The sequence below is a fragment of the Macaca mulatta genome, chromosome 11 (assembly GCF_049350105.2).
Source record: "Macaca mulatta isolate MMU2019108-1 chromosome 11, T2T-MMU8v2.0, whole genome shotgun sequence".
In the NCBI taxonomy this organism is placed as follows: domain Eukaryota; kingdom Metazoa; phylum Chordata; class Mammalia; order Primates; family Cercopithecidae; genus Macaca; species Macaca mulatta.
Window position 1 is genome coordinate 86,786,510 of NC_133416.1, and position 20,706 is coordinate 86,807,215.

At 36.4% G+C, this 20,706-nt stretch overlaps 1 protein-coding gene across 6 annotated transcripts in view; it reads right to left on the minus strand.

Moving 5' to 3' along the window:
* PAWR (pro-apoptotic WT1 regulator) overlaps positions 1–20,706 on the minus strand; it is a 90,614-nt gene that overhangs the window by 35,642 nt on the left and 34,266 nt on the right. For all 6 annotated transcript variants that reach the window (XM_001085092.5, XM_077954748.1, XM_077954749.1 and 3 more), the window contains exon 3: positions 1,987–2,118. In XM_001085092.5, coding sequence (XP_001085092.2) covers positions 1,987–2,118 — 132 coding nt within the window. The remainder of the gene's footprint in view (positions 1–1,986; positions 2,119–20,706) is intronic.

The window sequence follows — 20,706 nt, forward strand, 5'->3', positions numbered from 1 at the left end:
TTAATTAAAATATTAAATGCAAAACTCAAAAAATAAAAAATTCATAAACTTTAAACTGTGAGTTGTCCTGACTAGCATGATGAAACTTGGTGCTGTCCTGCTCCATCTTGCCCAGGGCCTAACGCTTTGTAAAACGTATCCACAGTGTCTATGCTCCCTACCTATTGGTCATTTGGGAGCCACCCTGGCTATCAGACTAACTGTTGTGGTATCCCAGTGACTGTGTTCAATTAACTTTTCTTTTATTTAGTAATTGTCCCAAAGTACAAGAGTAGTGATGCTAGCAATTCTGATATGCCAAAGAGAAGCTATAAAGTGCTTCCCTTAAATGAAAAGGTAAAAATTCTCAACTTAATAATGAAAGAAAAATCATACCCTGAAGTTGCTAAGATTTATGATAAGAACAAATCTTCTATCCATGAAATAAAAGGAAGGAAAAACAAATCTGTGCATAGTATAAATAGCGTTCAGTACTATCTATATTTCAGGCATCCATTGGAGGTCTTGGAAGAGAACTCCCTTTGATAAGGGGAGACTGCTATACTAGTATCACTGAAACTGCTTGTAAAAAGTACAACTGTTAAGACTGGTACTGGTCTTAAAAGTTTCAAAGACTATGTAATTAGATCTCCCAAAAATCCTTAAGTCTGTTATACAACTGATCTCAAATATACTTGTTCTGAAATAATCTTCCCTGCAATGGGATGGTTTCTATTACTAAAGGGAAGGGGAAAGATCTATGTAGAACTGAGAAAATGTTGGCAAAGCACAAACTATTTTGTGTGAATTTAAATAAAACACTGCTTTATTCAAGCTTATAATGATCAATAAGGAAATCCCCATGAACAGAGTCTGCAGTGGCAGATCAGAACTTCCAACGTATAAACAAGTATAAAAGCATAGGTGAAATAATCAGACAAATACGAGCCCAGATGAATACAGCAAAGTAATACTGATGTTATTCAAATAATCCAGCAACAAAGCCACAGCCCTCAGTAAAATTATGGCATAACATGCTAACTGACCCTCAGAACTAACTTAAAATATCTATATTGGCATGTATAATTTAGTATGATATACTGCTGAAGATGACTGCAGAATAAAATTTCTCTAATGTATAACTGATAAAATGAAAAATAAGAGCTTTATCAAATTAATGAAGATTTTAAAAGGAAAAACTCATCCTTCCCCTTCCTTTCCTGAACAATTAAGTCCTAAAGCCATTAGGCAGGGCAGAGCAACGTGAGGAAACACAATGGCTCAGATCAGGGTATGAGAATACGAGAATCTGCCAGAAAGAAGAGCTGCCTGGCATAGAGAATTCAAGTCCGAGCAAACTAAGGAGACTGCCCACATAGCAGAGCTCACTCACTCTGACCTAAGATATCAGAGCCGGAGCAGAATGAGAAAGATTTCTACAAAGCAGGGAAGGGAAGCCCTCATTCGTGAGGCAAGGTCATAAAGGGAGTCTCATAAAGGGGTAGCCAGAGTCCCAGGTGGAATGTGAAGTTTACCTTCTCAAGAGGGTGGTTCAGAAAAGGGTGATAAGAGCTCTAGCACAGTAAAAAATATCTACCATCTCAAAGGCAGCCTGGCATGGGGTATTCTGTACCAGAGCCCAGGCAAGATGAAGTGAATGTCCACATGGAGTGGCAGTCTGGCCTGGAGTTGCCAAAACCTAATCAAGTTGAGGAAGAGTCCCCATGGAGGAGCAATCCGACAAGAGTTCTCCGAGTCTCAGCAGGAGTAAAGAGAGGCCCTACAGAACAGCCTGTCAAAGGATGCCCAAGCCAGAAAAGGGTGAAGAGAGTGTTCATGCTTAAGGTGAGCCCAACATGTGATGTCAGAACCCGCTTGTGATAAGGAAGGCATAAGTAGGAGGAAAGAAAGCAATGGGAGATATGTTACTACATACAACTCAAGAAGCATATTTGAAAAATTGCCATTAAAATATATAGTGACTTCCTGGTATTTTTAAATACTCACCTGTAGCAGATAGGAACTGCCTGGATCTAGTAAGTTTACAGCTTCATTCTGCATAGTGTTCTGTTGTGTAATTGCATCTTCTCGTTTTCGCTCTTTCTGCCCTGCTTCATCATCTTCGTACTCATCTAAGCACTGAAAAAAAAAAGTTTCCATTTTATTTCTACTATTAATAGACTGTTTTGATAGTACGTGAAAACACATTTTTATAGCATTAAAGAAATATTTGTGCATTCAGAAATTAGTTTGCACAATAAAAGTTTTTCTTTCAGCAATATGTACATTTAATTCCTATAAATTATCTGCTTAAAACTTATAGTTCCATAGCCACACTACTGCCAACAAATCTCTTCCCTGAACTTCAACCACCAGTGACAGGGTTTTCTTAAAGAAAGGTTCATTCATTCTTTTTCATTCATTCAATAAGTAACCTACGTCTACCTTGAGGCATTCTGCAGAAGGTAACAAAGGATACACTAAAGAAATGGAATTTATAATCTAGTAGAAAAGATAATACATATATAGATAGATAACTTAGGATAAAGGCCCGTTTTCTAGCTTTATATTCTATGAGCATATAAAGGAAGAGTATTTTTACCTGGAGAGTTAGAAAAGACTATAAAAAACCTTGTAATTTAAAGAATGGTTACAATTTAAATGGTTTTTAATGGAATTGCAGATATATATAAAAAAGAATTACACATAACAGCATATTGAAAAAGCTTACAAGAGAGGGTTGCTAAAAAACAGAATCAACACCAGAAATTATCTAACTCTACACTTTCTACATAAAAAAAAAAAAAGAAACAAATCTCTATCCATTATACACACTATGGGCTGGGTTATCCGCTCCTTGCAACTGAATACATTCCTAACCAATACACTGCCCTAAAGGCTTCTGTGTGAGAACCCACGACCCCTCTCCAACAAACAACAAAAAGAAAACCTCTCTGTAGAGACACCAAGGAACTGACCACAGCAAAGTATAACAGTATGGCAGTGAAGACAATAGCAATCAGACAAAAAAAAAAAAAAAAAAAAAAAGGCTATGCAGAGAGAAGAAAACACTGAAGCTACTGTGCAAATCAAGAAGGTACACTGGAATATTTGGAGATAGGAGGAACATATTGAAAGGGGTACCAAGCTTGATAAAGACAAGGTCTACAATGGAGGACATGGAAGAAAGCATCTGTCTGAGATGGAGTCTTACAACATTAGGATGATACAGAGAAGAAGTCTGAGGACAGAAATGGAAAGGGCAAATGAAAGGAGCAAGCAGGTTGAGATTCAGAGTTCTCCTGAAATGCAACAGACTGCTTATACGGTGTCACCTGGCCCTTGTCATATCAACCTGCCAAGAGTGGGGCTTGGGGAAACAACACAAAAAAATTATGATACTGCAGCTACTGTTATTGCTATGAGTCTAAACTGTTCTTGACTCTAACTAACCCAGGAGACTAGTGTCTTTTGCCAGAATACACAAGCTAACATGTTAGCCAGCAAGCGGGGTATGATCTCAAAGCCTCAGTTTTTGACAGAGGTGAGGATTCGAAAGGCACAGAGGGAACATAAATCATAGATAACCCAAGAAGTTTAGACTTCTCATTCCATAGCTTGGAATGATATTACAATACTACACAATTCCTTGGGATAAGAGCAAAATGATCAAAATTCTTTTTGGGAAGAACCTGAGTATAGCAATGCAGAGAACAGGAACAGGAATAAAAGTGAAAAGACTAGTTAAGTGACAAGTTAAATGGCATAGGCAATTTTTATCCCATGAAAAATGATATATCCTAAGTGGAAACAGAGTCAGTGAAAGAAATCTGGTATAGGACACCAAAGTGTTAAGAAATTAGTCTTCATTAGAAAAAAAATCTCTCTTAAGACTTTCAAAAACCTTCTCAAATCACTAGACAATATCTTGTTTAATGACAACATACCAGCAAAATTTAAAAGTAAAATCAGACTCAAAGCATTGATGTCCACTATCAACATTAACTGTTATCATTATTCTGAAAGTGCTAGTTGATAAAATTAGATAAGAATAGACAATTTTAACATCAGAAAGGAGGCAAAATTACCGTCATTTTAGAGGAAATGATATTGTAAAAAACAAAAACATTTTAGAATTATGAGTTAAGATTTTTTTTCAGTAAATAAGCAAAAAATTTCCTAAAGTAACATCAATAGCCAGTTAAAAAATTTTTAGTAACAACCATAAATAAACTAAAAAATAGTATGTGTATGAAGAAAGCTGTAAGACTTTACTGAGGAATACAAATTAAAACCTACACTTAAATTAAGAAAAACCTAGTATTGTGAAGGTGTCAATAGTCTCTTAACTCATAAATTAAAACTCCAATCAAAATCATGAAGAAATTTATTTGGAAAGTAGGGGTGCATCATCCAGAAGAAAAAATACGTATCAAAAAATTTACTTTTCTAAAAAAGAGGTATGAAACCACACACTCTAGTTAACTTTAAAATGTATAAAAATACCTCATAGACGTCCTAGAACAGAAATAATAAAATAGCATAAAAGGCATTTTAAATCAAGGTGTTCTTTAAAAAAGGGGGGAGGTCATTTAATGAATAGTAGGAGAAGCAAAAGTATGACATCTGGAAAAGAATAAAGAATGGTCTCATCTAGTCTTCTATTCTGTGAAAGAAATCATCACTCATTCTCCAGCACATGGACTCAAAAATCTCTCACCATAGGCTCCAACTTGATAAATTATCATAGATTAATATAAACAGAAAGCAAAAGTTGAGGCAGGTAGCCATGAACTCCCAGAGCACTGAGATGCTATTTTATTTATCTTTGTTTTCATTTTCTGAGACCCAGCCCCACAACACTAACTTTCCCTCCTCTTGCCCCCTCAACAATCTAGACTCCCTTACCAGCACATGAAAAGAAAAAAGAAAGGAAAAAACAAAATACTCAGTAAATGTTTCATAAAATGAATGCGTTACCAAGATGAGACAAATAATCTTGGAGATAAACTGGGAGGTGAACTGTGATACCCGAAGTTAAAATTCTGAATGCTCTTCCCCATAGCAACACTATTATCCACTGAACTGGGAACCTATTCATCACACATAGTATCCCTATGGATACAGTATGTATCTAACATTCCAGGCAGCTTTTAGTATAGGGATTACTTGATGAATCACAACTTCCCTCCAAAATTCTGCTAGCAACCAGTACAGTTCTTTTAATGACAAGCATCCTACAAATTCTTAAGCAATCTTTTCTAACTGGAATAAATACATCTGGAGGAAGAAGTTGGTGGAAATCATGAGAAATAAGAGAATTCCTGTATCTGCCATACTTAAGAGCAGAAGTGGATTCTCCTCATTCCTTTCTTCAGCTGCACAATAATTTTATTAAGTAGACATACCTACCATATTTTAATCAGAGCTTTATTGATGAACATAATACCCCTCATATTGGAGGCTAGAGTTTCAACATAAGAATTTGAGAGAGACAAAACTTAGTCCATTAATAACATAATAGCTGATCTTATTGGAACCAAAAATAAAACACTTGGAACCTGGAATGCAAAACATCGTTTCTGTTACAGCAAGCTACTGTTGAGGTAACAGTCTTCAATACAAAGTCATTTTTACATTAGGATCAACAACTCAAAAAACAAAACCATACCAGCTCTTCATGAGACTAAAGTTAATTACTATAATAGAAATTTTTTTTTTAATTGTTTAAGGCTTAAGACAGTGTCCTTATTTTTGGTTCCTGCTACATTCTTACATACCAATCAATTCATATTTTGTATTACAAAGGCAACTCTTGCTTTCAGGTAATTTTTGCACACTATTTTCTATACTATGTGACAAAAACCACTGTTTATCTTTGACTCACTAGTGCCTTCAATGTGTGTGGCATATAGTAGCTACTTAAATATCAGAGGGAGGAAAGAAAAGAAGAAGGAAACTAAGTTAGATACTTATCAATTTATATAGTACCCTTAACTTTCATTTGCTTTAGTTTGACACCCTACCGATTATATGAATCAAAATACTTAATATTCAAAGAAGTAATGAAAATACACATAACAAATTTAAGGTACAACACAAACTTCTTATCACAGAGTATAAAAGTAGAAACCAAGAAAATCTTCAACGTCCAGGTATCCCCTGCCGTGAATGAGCATTTAAATGCTAATTGAAAGTACAAAGACAGCACTTGAAAGACATTTCAAAGCCTATATAAAATTGCCAAAACGTCCACTAGTAGAGTTTTTGAAACTAGCTAATTCTGATGTTTCAACAAGAAATTTTTACAAAAATTCCTCCCCCACCAAAAGCACAGCATTTACATACGAAACCTACTCTAAATCCTAGATAATCAGAAATCATCCACTGAACAGTCAGCTCATTTGGAGTTTATTTATATTCGTGGCTCTAATCTACAAAGGGAAAAGTAAAAGCAGAGTAAGCTAGAGCTATGTGAAAAGAGATACTCAAACATTTACCTGCTATTTTTCAGCTGTCAGGGAATACCAAAATTTTACATAGCAAAAATAAAACAATATGTAAATGTTTGGTTAGAATGTTAACAATATAAAAAATATTTCACTGACATTTGACTAAATAATTACTACATGAACAAACATGAATTTTGGTCTACTATGTGTCATGCTGCTCTATAAATTCACACAAGTTAGTATGAAGCAAATGGTAAGACAATAACACTATTGATTCAGATGTGTCAAATCAAACATTAACATACAACAGTTGTTTAGAAGGAAAAACATTCCTTCAGTATAAATGTGCTTATTATGTGGTTCCTCTTCTTTGTAACTGAAATTTTAGATTTGTTTAAATTGCCAAAACCCCGTATCATTGGGTTTTGCTTTACTTTAAAGGACCCAGAGTTCTTGATTTCATCTCATAAGGACAGACCAAAACTTGTATAAGAAAGAGAGAAAACAAAATGTCTACATAAAACAAGTTAATTTTGTCTCAGTTTTGACATTTACTGAAAAATGCTCTTGTGCAGCGTAAGCCTTTTAAAGAATGATAATCATATGCCTTTCTCATTACATAGTTTGGATCAAATTATATGCCTAACAATTACAACCATGAAGTATTCATTTACATACCTCCCTTCAATGTTCAAAACACGTTACTGTTGACCCAGTCACCTAAGTGGAAGATTTAATTAGGACACTAGAAGACAAACATTCCATTTCTCTCTACCTCAGTTGCTTTCCTATTCCCTTTATCAAATAATCGGTACATAAGGAGTGTTGTGCTTCAGAAAGTTTTAAATAAAAACTTTTGTAATTAATTCTCTTTTTCAAAAAAATCTGTGGGCAAAGACAGAAAGCTTTGTGCTTTTTTGTTAGCAAAAACATTTTCACATAAGGTAAAACTAAAAATCCAAGGTAAAGAAAACACAACTTTACTTGAAGTCTAAACTGAAACTTGGCTTTAAAATTCCCTTAGATTCTAAACAGGTTTGCACTTACTTGTCCTAACCTAACCCTAAGATGGTTTCCAAACAACACACCAAAGTTCAGTGAACTCAGACACCTCAGACACTTCAAATTTCTGAGGGAAACAAAGTAATTTTAGGTAATCTGTAGAATACTGCATGAACCACTAACTCAACAGTCCACAGTTTCAAAATTAGATCCTATTACCCTTTCCATAGCATCACAGGTTTACAAAACTGAGTCTCTGTAATGTAAAAAAGAAGAATCATGCTCCCTCCACCCCCACCACAAAAAAAAAAAAAAAAAAAAATCAATGTGGAACAGGCAATGAGGGTAGAGCTTCTAATCGGATTCCAAGTTTTAAGAAGTTGTACAGTGTCCAAGAGATGCACACATCCCATTAGAAATTTTGATTACTTAAGAATGAAATAAAAATATTTCCTCCAATAATTCATATATTATTTATTCAAATGGCTACTAAGTTGTTAGGACATAAATACTTACATCGTTTGGACCAAACTACTAAGAAAATAAAACTATTTGATATTTCTTTAGATCTAAGGACACCAAGAAAAGCTTACTGGCCCACTAAGAGTGTGATGAACGGAGAAAGCTTGGGAACCTTTGCAGCATATGGGTAGAAACTGAAATGATACTGGACCTGTCACTAAACTTAGTGAAGCATTAACTGACTAGCTTATATTATTACCCAAAGGCCATTAGTGCTGTGTAAGGGCTAGTATACTCTATTTACAAATATCTGAGGGCTAATTAACTGAAATCCAGCTGTGGCCTAAGGAGTCCAGTTTCTCTGCAGCTCGCTCCAGGAAGAAATGCTCCTCTGTTCTCATCTGGGCCTGCACAAAATCATCTTCCTTTATCAGTACTTAGGAAAAACATCCATGTTATAGGTCTAAAACTTGTAAACAAATGAACAGATCTTGGTAACGTTAACCTATCAATAACAACATTATTAATATTATACGGAACTTTTCCAAAAATACTTTCAGAGCTATTAGCTCCTAACTATAGTGTTTCACTGTATAATCTGAAGGCCCACTGGGTCAGCTCACTGTGATTTGATTACAGCAATTTAAAGAAGCAACAGCTTTTGGTAGATAATGTCCAGGATTCACAATTAAGAACATGTGTTTTAGAATCAGGTTTTGTCACCACGTAACTTTAGGCATGTCCCTCCGTATCCTGAGCTTCATTATCTTCAACCATTTTTAAAAGAATTATTTTTATATTAATACAGGTACAGTCTCCCTTGTCCGAAATACTTGAGACCAGAAGTGTTTCAGATTTCGGTTTTTTTCAGAGTTTGGAATATTTGCATTATATTGATTGAGTAACCCTAATCCAAAAATCCAAATTCAATGAGAAGCTCCTAAAGGCAAGGGGAAGGGATGGGGAAAAGCTGGAGAAATGATGAAAGTCTTCAGGAAATTAGTGAATCTTAAATTCAGTTGATTAAGAAAAAGCTGTAGTAGCAGTACCAAGGACACTCCTCCCCTGCATGCCACCTCAGTCAGGCAACTATCGCATACCCATGGAGACAGTTTATTCTCTGTAGATAATGAACTAAAGACATGTCTGACTCTGAGACATCAGTAATAGTCAAGAGTGGAGGTAAGGAACAAACCATTTGAGAAATAAGGAGTGAAAGTCTACATACAAAATACTGGCATTTCCAGTCCCCTTCCCCGACATGCATCTACAAATATTAAAATGAAAAGAGTGTAATAATAATTTGCGTATATTCATATTTATCAGATTTACTGTATACAACAAATCTTTATAATAGTTCCTGTCCACCAAAAACCCTTATCTCAATATAGAGAAAAAGATTTAACTGTGGTCAAGCTTTATACAGAAAGAGAAAAAAGGAGAAAGAGAATTATATTCAGAGGTTAAATGATCTTTAAGAGATGCCTGAAGCAGTAAATAGATAATTTAATACAATTAGGTAGTATACAAACAAAATGGTTTATGTAGTTACTTTAATATACATTTAAAAATATATATATAGCTAGTATATAGAGCCTGTAATTTCACAGACATTATTGCTTAGGCAAGGCAAAGTTTGTAAACTATCAAATAAATATTAACATAGGCATTTTGGCCAGGCGCAGTGGCTCACACCTGTAATCCCAGCACTTTGGGAGGCTGAGGTGGGAGGATCACAAAGTCAAGAGATCAAGACCATCCTGGTCAACATAGTGAAACCCCATCTTTACTTAAAATACAAAAATTAGCTGGGCGTGGTGGCATGTGCCTGTAGTCTCAGTTACTCGGGAGGCTGAGGCAGAAGAATCGCTTGAAACCAGGAGGCAGAGGTTACAGTGAGCCGAGATCGCGCCACTGCGCTCCAGGCTGGTGACAGAGAGAGACTCCGTCTCAAAAACACATAAGAAAAGAAATGGCAGTAGTATGTGAATGTCTAAACTTTCAGGCACACTACTGCAGAGATAATTACTAAATTTGGTGGTAAAGTCAAGGTCAGATAAACTATAATTCCTTTAAATGCGATTCTAGAAACTTTAAAAAATTGATACAAATGTTATTGTATACAAAGTTTAACTTTTTGAAATTGGGATGCAAGTTTTTTGGGATTTACACTGACATAAGATAGGTTGACTAGAGATATGCTTTTTCAGGGAAATTTTCCGAAGATAGGAGTTAACATCAGGTAAAATTAATTACTGCAGTTATTGCAAGTTTAAAGTTCTAAAAACAGTTAACAGACAAGATGTAGAAAAAAGAAAGCAATTAGATAAAGACAGAAAGGAGGATAACTAGCAGCTATACTGACAGAACCACCATTTCATTTGTCACGCTAGGCACAGAGTTAGGTCATCAAAATAGGTACTTTATGCATATCTGCCTTTTACAGATTAAAAATATAAGATTCAAGTTAGATAATTTACTTGTAGCACCAGTTCTGGGGGAGGGAAAGTTGAAGATGAAAACAAGTATAACATAAAGGCAAAAATCCCTTTGATAACCAACTAAGTATCAAAATTAAATTCCCAATATAGTTTTCTAACACAGCAGTCCCCAATCTTTTTGGTACCAGGCACTGGTGCTGTGGAAGACAAGACAGAGGCAGGGGGATGATTTCAGGATGAAACTGTTCCACCTCAGATCATCAGCCATTAGATTCTCATTCTCATAAAGAGCATGCAACCTGTCTCTCTCACATACACAGTTCCCGATAAGGTTCACACTCCTCTGAGAATCTAATGCCCCTGCTGATATGACAGGAGGCAGAGCTCAGGCAGTAATGTTCACTTGCTTGCCAGCGGCTCACCTCCTGCTATGTGGTCTGGTTTGTAACAGGCCAAGGACCAGGGAATGGTGACCCCTGTTCTAACATTCCTAACCTCAAAATCTTTATAAAATCCATAAAGTAAATAAAATGACTAAAGATGACTGCAGACTAGTAAGTTAAGAGATGGTCAATGAATTAGAGATTTGGTGCATTTAGCATTCCAAGAAGGTACTGTGCCCAGAAATTTGGTAAGACAGATACATAATGTTCCTCTTATTCTAGCTAAAGACTTAATTACATTGCTGGTTCAGTAAATGAAGAGTCATACTCAAAACTTAAGTGGCCACATTTCCACTTTTCAATTAAAGTCAGAAGTTATTGAGCAACCCAAAAAACAGTAACACACACACATTTGGATATATGCTTTAAACTTCTATAATCAGGCCGGGCGCGGTGGCTCAAGCCTGTAATTCCAGCACTTTGGGAGGCCGAGACGGGCGGATCACGAGGTCAAGAGATGGAGACCATCCTGGCTAACCCGGTGAAACCCCGTCTCTACTAAAAAAAATACAAAAAAAACTAGCCGGGCGAGGTGGCAGGCGCCTGTAGTCCCAGCTACTTGGGAGGCTGAGGCAGGAGAATGGCGTAAACCCGGGAGGCGGAGCTTGCAGTGAGCTGAGATCCGGCCACTGCACTCCAGTCTGGGCGACAGAGCGAGACTCCATCTCAAAAAAAAAAAAAAAAAAAAAAAAAAACTTCTATAATCTGTATAATTTGCATAAAAGGGACTATGTGCAGTAGCACACACCAGTAATCCTAACACTTTGGGAGGCCAAGGCGGGAAGATTGCTTGAGCAAAAGAGTTCAAAACCAACCCAGGCAACACAATGAGACCCTGTCTCTACAAAATAAAAATAAAAAAAAATTAGTTGGGCAGGTTGGCACATGTCTGTAGTCCCAGCTACTAGGGAGGCGGAGGTGGGAGGGTCACTTGAGCCTAGGAAGTCGAGGCTGCAACGAGCCATGACTATGCCTTTGCACTCCATCCTGGGCAACAGGATGGCTCTAACAGGAGCTAGACAGTGTCTCAAAAAAAAACAAAAAACAAAAACAAAAACACACACACACCTAAACAGTCGTTTAGCAAATAAACTTAACTTCTCTAAGTTTTTAGAAATCCTCCTACACTTGGGATATCATAAAAAGTAGTAATTTTGTGAAACTGTAGGGAGACTCTGCTATTCATGCTTTTAAAATGTGCTTTTAATTTATCTGACTACTAAAGGCTATAATAATGTCACTTGGAAAACAGAAAGCTGAGTGAGCATCTGAGGGTAAAAAGGAATGTTTTCACAGACTCAGTTGGTAAATACCTCTGGTTCTAGCTAAACACTGTGATTCCTTAACTGGAAGCCAATCAAGATCTTAATTTTAAAAATCTCCTTGTTACATAGGGCAATGGGCAGCCATATTATCTCAATTACTCTTTCACATAAAACTCAAGGATTGAATTAACACTTTGAAGCATCATAAACATCCTTTCCTTTTCACCATATTTCTGAGTCCATATGAAGAGGTCAGATTTAACTGAAATAGTCAACAGGCTCAGATGTTAGTCTACTTTGGGTACTATAAAAGGCAGCTTTTTCTTTATGTTAAGGACATTTATATTATATATAATATACAATAGGTCAATATATACAAAAACATATGTCAAGGATACATATAACATATCATACATGTATGTTAGGATATTTATTATAGCACTGTCATATTAAAAAGTTGGAGAGTCTAAATACCCATCAATAAGGAAATAGAGCTAGTCTCAGTGGCTCATGCTGTAATCCCAGCACCTTGAGAGGCCAACGCAGAAGGATTGCCTGAAGCCAGGAGTACAAGACAAGCCCGGGCAACATAGCAAAACACTGTCTCTACAAAATATTTCTAAAAATATAGCCAGGCATAGTGGTGTGTACTTGTAGTCCCAACTACTTGGGAGGCTGAGGTGAGAGGATGGTTTGAGCCCAGGAGTTTGAGGCTGCAGTGAGCTATGATTGCACCAAGGGATTCCAGCCTGGTGACAGGGTGAGATCTAGTATCAAATACATACATACATACATACATACATACATACATACATACATGAGGAAATAGTTAAATCAGCAGTCCTCAACCTTTTTGACAACAGGGACTGGTTTCATGGAAGACAATTTTCCATGGACCGGGCTGTAGCAGGGGGAAGGTTTTGGGATGAAACTGTTCTACTTCAGATCATCAGTCATTAGTTAGATTCTCATAAAGAGCATGCAACCTAGATCCCTCACATGCACAGTTCATAATAGAGTTTGTACTCCTATGAGAATCTAATGCCACTGCTGATCTGATAGGAGGCAGAGCTCAGGCCGTAAAACTTGCCAGCCACTTACCTCCTACCTCCTGCTATGCCACCTAGTACTTGTCTGCAGCCCAGGATTTGAGAACCCCTGAGTTAAATTTGCATACTCATAAAATGATGTAGTGTGCAACCATTTAAAACAATGAGGTCAGATCTATAATGTATTGGTTACTTCACAATTAAAGTATATTTAGAGCATTTCATTTTATGACACATTTTAAGCAAATTTTGCTAGAATTCTTGTAATATCTGCTGAGTTGCAAAGGAAGGCTACACGCTACATTGACGCTGTACCTTGTTATCAACAAGTTATTAAATTTTTGGTTTTTTGTTCTCAACGGGTACATGCTCAAATGTTGGACCTTCAGACTCATCTGTATATTGCCAAAGGACTGCACATGAGGATTCATATTCCATATAAACATCTCAGTATATTGGGCCAAACTTACTAAAATACATCTAAGGATCTTTGATCTACTAAACCAGGAGTTGGCAAACGTTTTCTCTGTAAAGAACAGATAGTAAATACTCTAGGCTTTGTCGACCATAAGGTCTCTGTTGTTGTAGACCAAAATCTATCCGTCACAATGTATGAACAGGTGTGGCTGTGCTCCAGTAAGACTTTACTTCTCAAGTCCAACAGAGCTTAAAGGTGTTAAAAAAAAAAAAAAAAAAAGAAGTACTTACAAAGATAGGCAGTGGGCTGGACTTGGCCTACAACCACTAATTTGCTGACCCCTGTGCTAAAATCAAGGTGCTGCTAATGTAGTCAATCTTCTTTTTAACAGTACCCTACATGCACGCCATTATCCTTCAAAGACAGATCTTTATACTGCATGCTTTCATTTTGATTTTTCAAATGTTCAATTTGCAAATTACAATACAAGTGCTTTAAGGGAATAATATATTGTGGCACTCAATACAGAACTTCAATGGCAAAGCAATTTTTCATTGTATTAAAGCACAGAAGTACAATTAAGGCCAGTATAATGGGAATAAATAATTCTACACAAACACATTCTATAGTAATAAACCTGCAATCAAGAAATCCACGTGCATGCTGGAGTAAATGGCCTTGAACAGAAAAAATTAGTATCTAGGAAATGCATAATCACATAAATAAAAATTTCTAAAATAAAGCAAAAGGTTACATTTCTAAACTTTAAAATATTTTTCTTTCTTCACACTTGAATTTTTATTCTAAGTGACTGAACAAAAAAAAACACACCATCAAGATGAAAAGGCAATTCAGAAAAGAAATACAAACACCTAGCAAGTAAGTGTAAATATATGCAATCTCCAAAAAAAGTAAATTATAACCAGAAGAAAGAATTGGTAAAAAAAATTAGGGTGCATAATTTGCATTTGAAGCTTTTCCCTTACAAGCCTGAATCCTCAACCAGATTTTCATCTTCCATATCTCAGCTCAGACTCTCCAAATATAGCTGCCCCATCAGGTATTTCAGTTTAGATCTGGCCAGATGATAAGGCTATTCCCCTATCTAGTCTGGGCCACAAAAGATTCAAATGACATTAAGAAAATTCAAAGAAGATGAGCCAGGAATGGTAGCTCATGCCTGTAATTATATGGAGGCTGAGTGGGGAGGATTGCTCAAGCCTGGGAGTTCAAAGTCTTCCTGGGCTCACAAAAAAATGGTGGGGGGCAGGTGGGAATTTCGATGCTTAAATTCCTTGTCCCTTCTGTAGTGGATTTCTAAACCGTTTGTAAGCCAATAGAAGACAACGGCACAATCAGTATTTTAAATCTATGCCATGAAAGAAAAAGAAGCAAGCCAGTATCTACCAACCTACTAATGAATGAAGTGTTAGATACACATAATGGAATATTATTCAGCCTTAAAAAGGAAATTCTGACACATGCTGTAACACAGATGCACCTCTGAAGACATTATGCTAGAGGAAATAAGCCAGTCACAAGACGACAGATATGTATGATCTCCCTTCTAAAAAGTACCTAGATTAGTCAAATTAATACAGACAAAGTAGAATGGTTGTTGGCCAGAGGGCGGTGGGAAATTAGGAGTTATTGTTTAATAGATATGTAGTTTCAGTTTGGAAAGATGAAAAAGTTCTGGAGATGGATAATGGTGATGGTTACAAAACAATGTAAATATATTTAATGCCACTGAACTCTACACTTAAAATGGTTAAATGGTAAGTTTTATATATGTATATGTTACCACATTAATAAAAAAGAAAAGATGAAAGCAATTAAATTTGCAACTGCAATGACCCTAAAAACCTTTCAACAGCATTAGTGGAATTTAAATACTTATTAAGTACTACAAAGATACTCATTGGCTAAATATACCCTGCAATACAGACCACAATCTGATAGATGTGAGGATGTGAGCAGATTAAAGAAAAGAAAGGCTTTCAAAACAAATTACTTTAAAGCTTTTATGTGAAGAAGCTTCAGATTTGTAATTCTGAAGGGAATGTGCCTTTTCAAAAGCTCTTTGGAAAAAGTTCAATCATAAAAGACGATGAAAATATGGAGCGTCATGAATTTATTTCATTTTCCAACCTCTATATTAAACTGCTCCTAAAATGCATTTAAAAAGAATGCATATTCTTCAGCAAATCTTTTCATCAATCACCATGTGAAAACCTTTGGCAGGGACACTGTGCATTCCTGGGAGGATTTAAATTAATTTGTGAGGGACTGAAACCTGGCTTATAAGCAAAGAATTGGATTTAGGATTTGACAAAGAGTTCTTTTCTGAATTTAAAATGTTGTATCATGAGTTCACATTTATGTTCTGCATCACCAGTAAAGTGACGAAATAATACAGAACTTCAAGTATTTATGGTCATAGCTTTATCTGTCTACAATAACAAAGTATTTGAAATCACATTTCTACTTTGAGTAAAAAAAACCCACAAACTAAATTAAATATTCCAACTGTAAGAAATCCTGTTTCTTTCTTTTTTCTTTATTTTTTTTGAGACAGAGTCTCACTGTTGTTGCCCAGGCTGGAGTGCAATGGCACAATCTCAGCTCACTGCAACCTCCACCTCCCAGGTTCCAGCAATTCTCCTGCCTCAGCCTTCCGAGTAGCTTAGATTACACCACCACACTCAGCTAATTTTTGTATTTTTAGTAGAGATAGGGTTTCACCATGTTAGCCAAGCTGGTCTCGAACTCCCAACCTCAGGTGATCTGCCCACCTCGGCCACCCAAACTGATGGGATTACAGGCGTGAGCCACCGCACCTGGCCTCAGTGCTTATTTTTAAGAATTGACCTCCTCATTTTATTTGTATCTCAAATTCAAATTCTTTAAAAAAAAAAAAAATTAACTATTTTAACTGTAGACAACAGGAAATCATTTAATTCTGCAAGTTTTAGTTGAGGCCTAAGAACTCAAACTGATTTATAGTATCCTTATTTGTACTGAAGTAAATCACAGAAAAATCAAGCCCAGTTGGAGGTACTACTGTGTCTGAATGATATAAAATCTTCCTATAATAGCCAAATTGTCAGATCAGTTTACAGTCATAAAACATGTTAAAACAGCTGCTGTAAACATGAGAGAGGAAGATAAAAAGGTTAACAAAAATGAAGTGATGGTCCTTAAGAGACAGGGAAAAACCAATTAGTTTTATGTTTGGTTGTATCAAATGATTAAATTTTAAATGACTGCATTTAAGATTTAAGTACAATACTATTCAAAGCACCAGTCAAGTGTGGGGGAGTTACAGGAGACATGGACTTGTCAATCTAATGGTTATAGTGACTAAAAATAGTAACAATGAGGCAGTACATGTGATCAATAAATTTTAAAAGGGAGAGGGATGTGTTTCCATATGAATACAAAGCTTTGCAAAATTTCTAACACACTGATTCAAAAGATAGCTTTTTCTTTGCCCCCTGTCCAAAAGCAATGCAATGCTCCTTCCCATAAATCAAACAACCAAAGCTCTGAGAGAGCTGGCTTCCCTTCTTAACATGGGAAGCTGTTCATAAAGCCTAGTTCTGGTAGAGCTTTACCACCTGTATTAGTCCATTTTCACACTCCTACAAAGAACTGCCCAGTTGATAATAGCTGGGTAATTATAAGTAAGAGGTTTAATTGACTCACAGCTCCACAAGGCTGAGGAGTCCTCAGGAAACTTACAATCATGGTGGAAGGTGAAGCAGGCACCTTCTGCAAAAGGTGGCAGGAGACTACATTTACAAAACCATCAGATCTCATGAGAATTCACTATCAGAAGAACAACATGGAGGAAACCGCCCCCATAATCCTATCACTTCCCTTCCTCTAAACAAGGGGATTACAATTCAAAGTGAGATTTGGTTGGGGACACAGAGCCACACCGTATCACCACCCCATGGGAGAGGGAGTTACCACTTGGGTACTGGGGATTGCCAGCAGTTAAATGCCCTTTATTCTTTATTCTGTTCAATAATAATCAAGGAATTGAAGGAATTCTTTCAGCTTGCTAAGATGCCAGGTACTGCTGTGGTACTTAAAGGAAAAGTTAAGGAAATAAAAGAAAGAATAAATTTGCTTAAGTGTAGCATCTCTATTAGTTTTCTAATGCATTGCCTGGAGGCTTGTTAAGAATGGAATGTCAGGCCTTTAAACAAATCCCAGTCACTTTAAACAAAATCTGCATTGTAACAACAGCCTCAGGTGATTCGTATGCACGTTAAAGTCTGAGGCGTCCTGGTCTATAGTGACCACAGCTGCCAACCTGACAGCCCCAATTAGCTCCAGGCCTCCACTCTCCAAACATTTAGGCTTTACAATAAATGTATGAAAGTAGCTCAAAATCTAAATATGAAATGACAATTTCTCAAATTCCAGACTAAAAAGAGAGAGGACTTAAAAGTAAAACATAGGTTCTTATTCCTGGCTCTCCTTAGAATTCCTTAGGCACTAGCTTTACCAAAATATTGGTGCCCAGGACCTACCTACACCAAATGATTAAATACTGGGCATCAGTTCCCCAGGTGATTTTAACGTGTAGCTAAAAAGGATAACCAATAAACTTACAGCATGCCTTCTCAACCTTTAAATGCAGATTCAGATTTCAGGAAGTCTCTATCGAGGCCTCAGATACTGCATTTCCAACAATATTCTGAAATGGAGCAACTCAGCCTCTGCCCTTGCGGTCCATAAATTTAGAAACAGGTTATCAAAAAGACTTCAAAAGCTTTTGCCCTCAGAGCATCTTTCTCTATAGTCAAGTATGATTACTGCCTCCAATTCAGAATATTAACATATGTGTCATAAACTGTTTTAGACAAAGTCAATACAAAAATTAATATGACATAAAATTCCTACCCTTGTGTGGAGCATATAGTGTAAAATATGTGAAAGAGACAAATAAGCAATTAAAATAGAGTGCTGATAGAAGGTATCTAACCCAGATCTGGGATCAAGAAAGATTTCTGGAGTGATAGAGATAAGCAAATGTGGGATACAACTCCTTCAGGCAAAGGGCAGTACATCTCGAGACCTGAAGATGAGGGAAAGTATATCACATCCGAGGTATCAAGGTATCCTTCCAAGAATATGAAGGATAGAATATTTGAGAGGTGAGACAGAAGGGGCAGAGGGAGCAAAGGCCAAAACATGAAGAATGCTGTAAACCACCTTAAATATATTTTGGACTTTTCCTAAAGAAAACAGAAAATTGTAGGAATAGATTTGTGTTTTGAAAGCTAGCTCTAACTGCAGGATAAAGAACAGACTAGAGGCAGATAAATTAGGATCTACTACAGTGATTCAACTGCTTGATATTGGTAGCCTGAAATAGTATGATAGTAATGAGAATGGGAAAGAAGTAGATGAATCTGAGCAATATCTAGAACTAAAATTGACAACATATGGTGAATGAACACATAACATGGGGGTGAGGTGGGGAAATATGGAAGACACATGTCAATTCAGAACATTCGTGGCAACAACTTGGAAAAACATTCGTGAGATGGTACTAAGTTAGGAATACAAGAACAAGAAGGTTTAGCAGGAGAAAATTATGATGTTTTAGAAAAAAGCAGAAAATGTCCAATAGGCAGACTAGCACACAGGTATCAAGCTCAAGAGGAAAATATGGACTGGAAATATAGATTAGTAAATTCAATAATGACATCCAGTTCTGGCCAAGTTGGAATAACTGGGACCAGATTTACCACCATCCCTGAAATAACAACAAAAACTAGATCAAATATACAAAACAATAGTTTTCAGAGACTGAACATAAGGTGGCACAAAACAATGACCCTGAGAGACAGAAAACAAACCAGGTAAGCTCTACAATTACTGCAGCTTAGTGAGGGAGAATCTGGGCAGAGACCAGCACTCTCCCTGAATTGAAAAGATGGAAATGGGAGTCCAGGAATGCCAAGGTAGCTAGTTTTCAGGTCAGAGTTCTGAAGAGGAAAAAAATCTCAAGAGGAAAAAAACAGCAGAGATCTCTCTGTAATCTAAGTATTGAACAGTATATTATGCACATGAAGAAATACTCCAAAGCTGGGGAGAGTCATCTGAAAGGTTAAAGGAATAAACCTAAACAAAGCCAATAGAGGCAACATGAATGAATCTCAAAATCAGTGCGTTCAGTGAAGTCAGATTTTATGGAAAAAAGAGTCCATAATGTATGCTTCTATTTATATAAAATTCTAGAAAATGTGAAGTACTCTATTGTGACAGAAAGCAGATCAGCAGTTGCCTTGGGCAGGGGAAAGGATTACAAAGGAACACGGGTAAACTTGTGGGGGTGATGGATTGTTCATTCAATACCTTGACTGTGGTGGTTTCATGTGCCAAAACTTGTTGAATTGTACACTGCAAAAAAATGCAGTTTACTGTATGTCACCTATACTTTAAAAAAAAAAAAAAAAACCTATCAGGATATACATAGAGTAACTAAGTTAAGGGGGTGGGTTGAGATTGCTCAGAAATCCTATATAGATTCTGAAGGAGGACTCAAATAGGACCATAAAGAGTACCAACATTTAAGGAAGTAATAAAACAAAGAGATTATGAAGGAATGTCCAAATAATTGGAGGAGAAACCTGAGGAGTATGGCATCACCGAAGCAAAGGGGGAAAATTTTTTCTCTCAGGGAGAAAATATGAAAGATCCACAATGTCAAACAAGATAAGGCCTTAAAACGTCTAACGTGCATATGACAGAAAGACTATGAGGTGGGATCATGGTGCAGGAAGAAAGAGCACCAAGGCAGTCTCATATCCAAAAATTTGTGTCACTTTACCTAGAAAGACTAAGAAATCTAGAGGAATTTTTATTTCAGATTTGATAGTTAAGAAAAACACATGAATCCTAGATGCCAACAAATTTTTGCATCTGGCATTGGCACCCTCCTAGTATGTTATATTCAATATAAACAATAATTAATTGTTCTTAAAGAGTCTTTAAAAGAAATTAAGCCAGAATCAAGCTAAGAGTTATTAATGCATACAACTCATTAAGGATAAGAAAAAGTTCAACTTAGAGGTCTATGGTCCCATCTGAATTTAATAAGAAACTAAATACTTGAAATTCTTCCAGTTTTTCTTTTTTAGTGAGTAATAGGGTTATTTGTGTTCCTCTTATC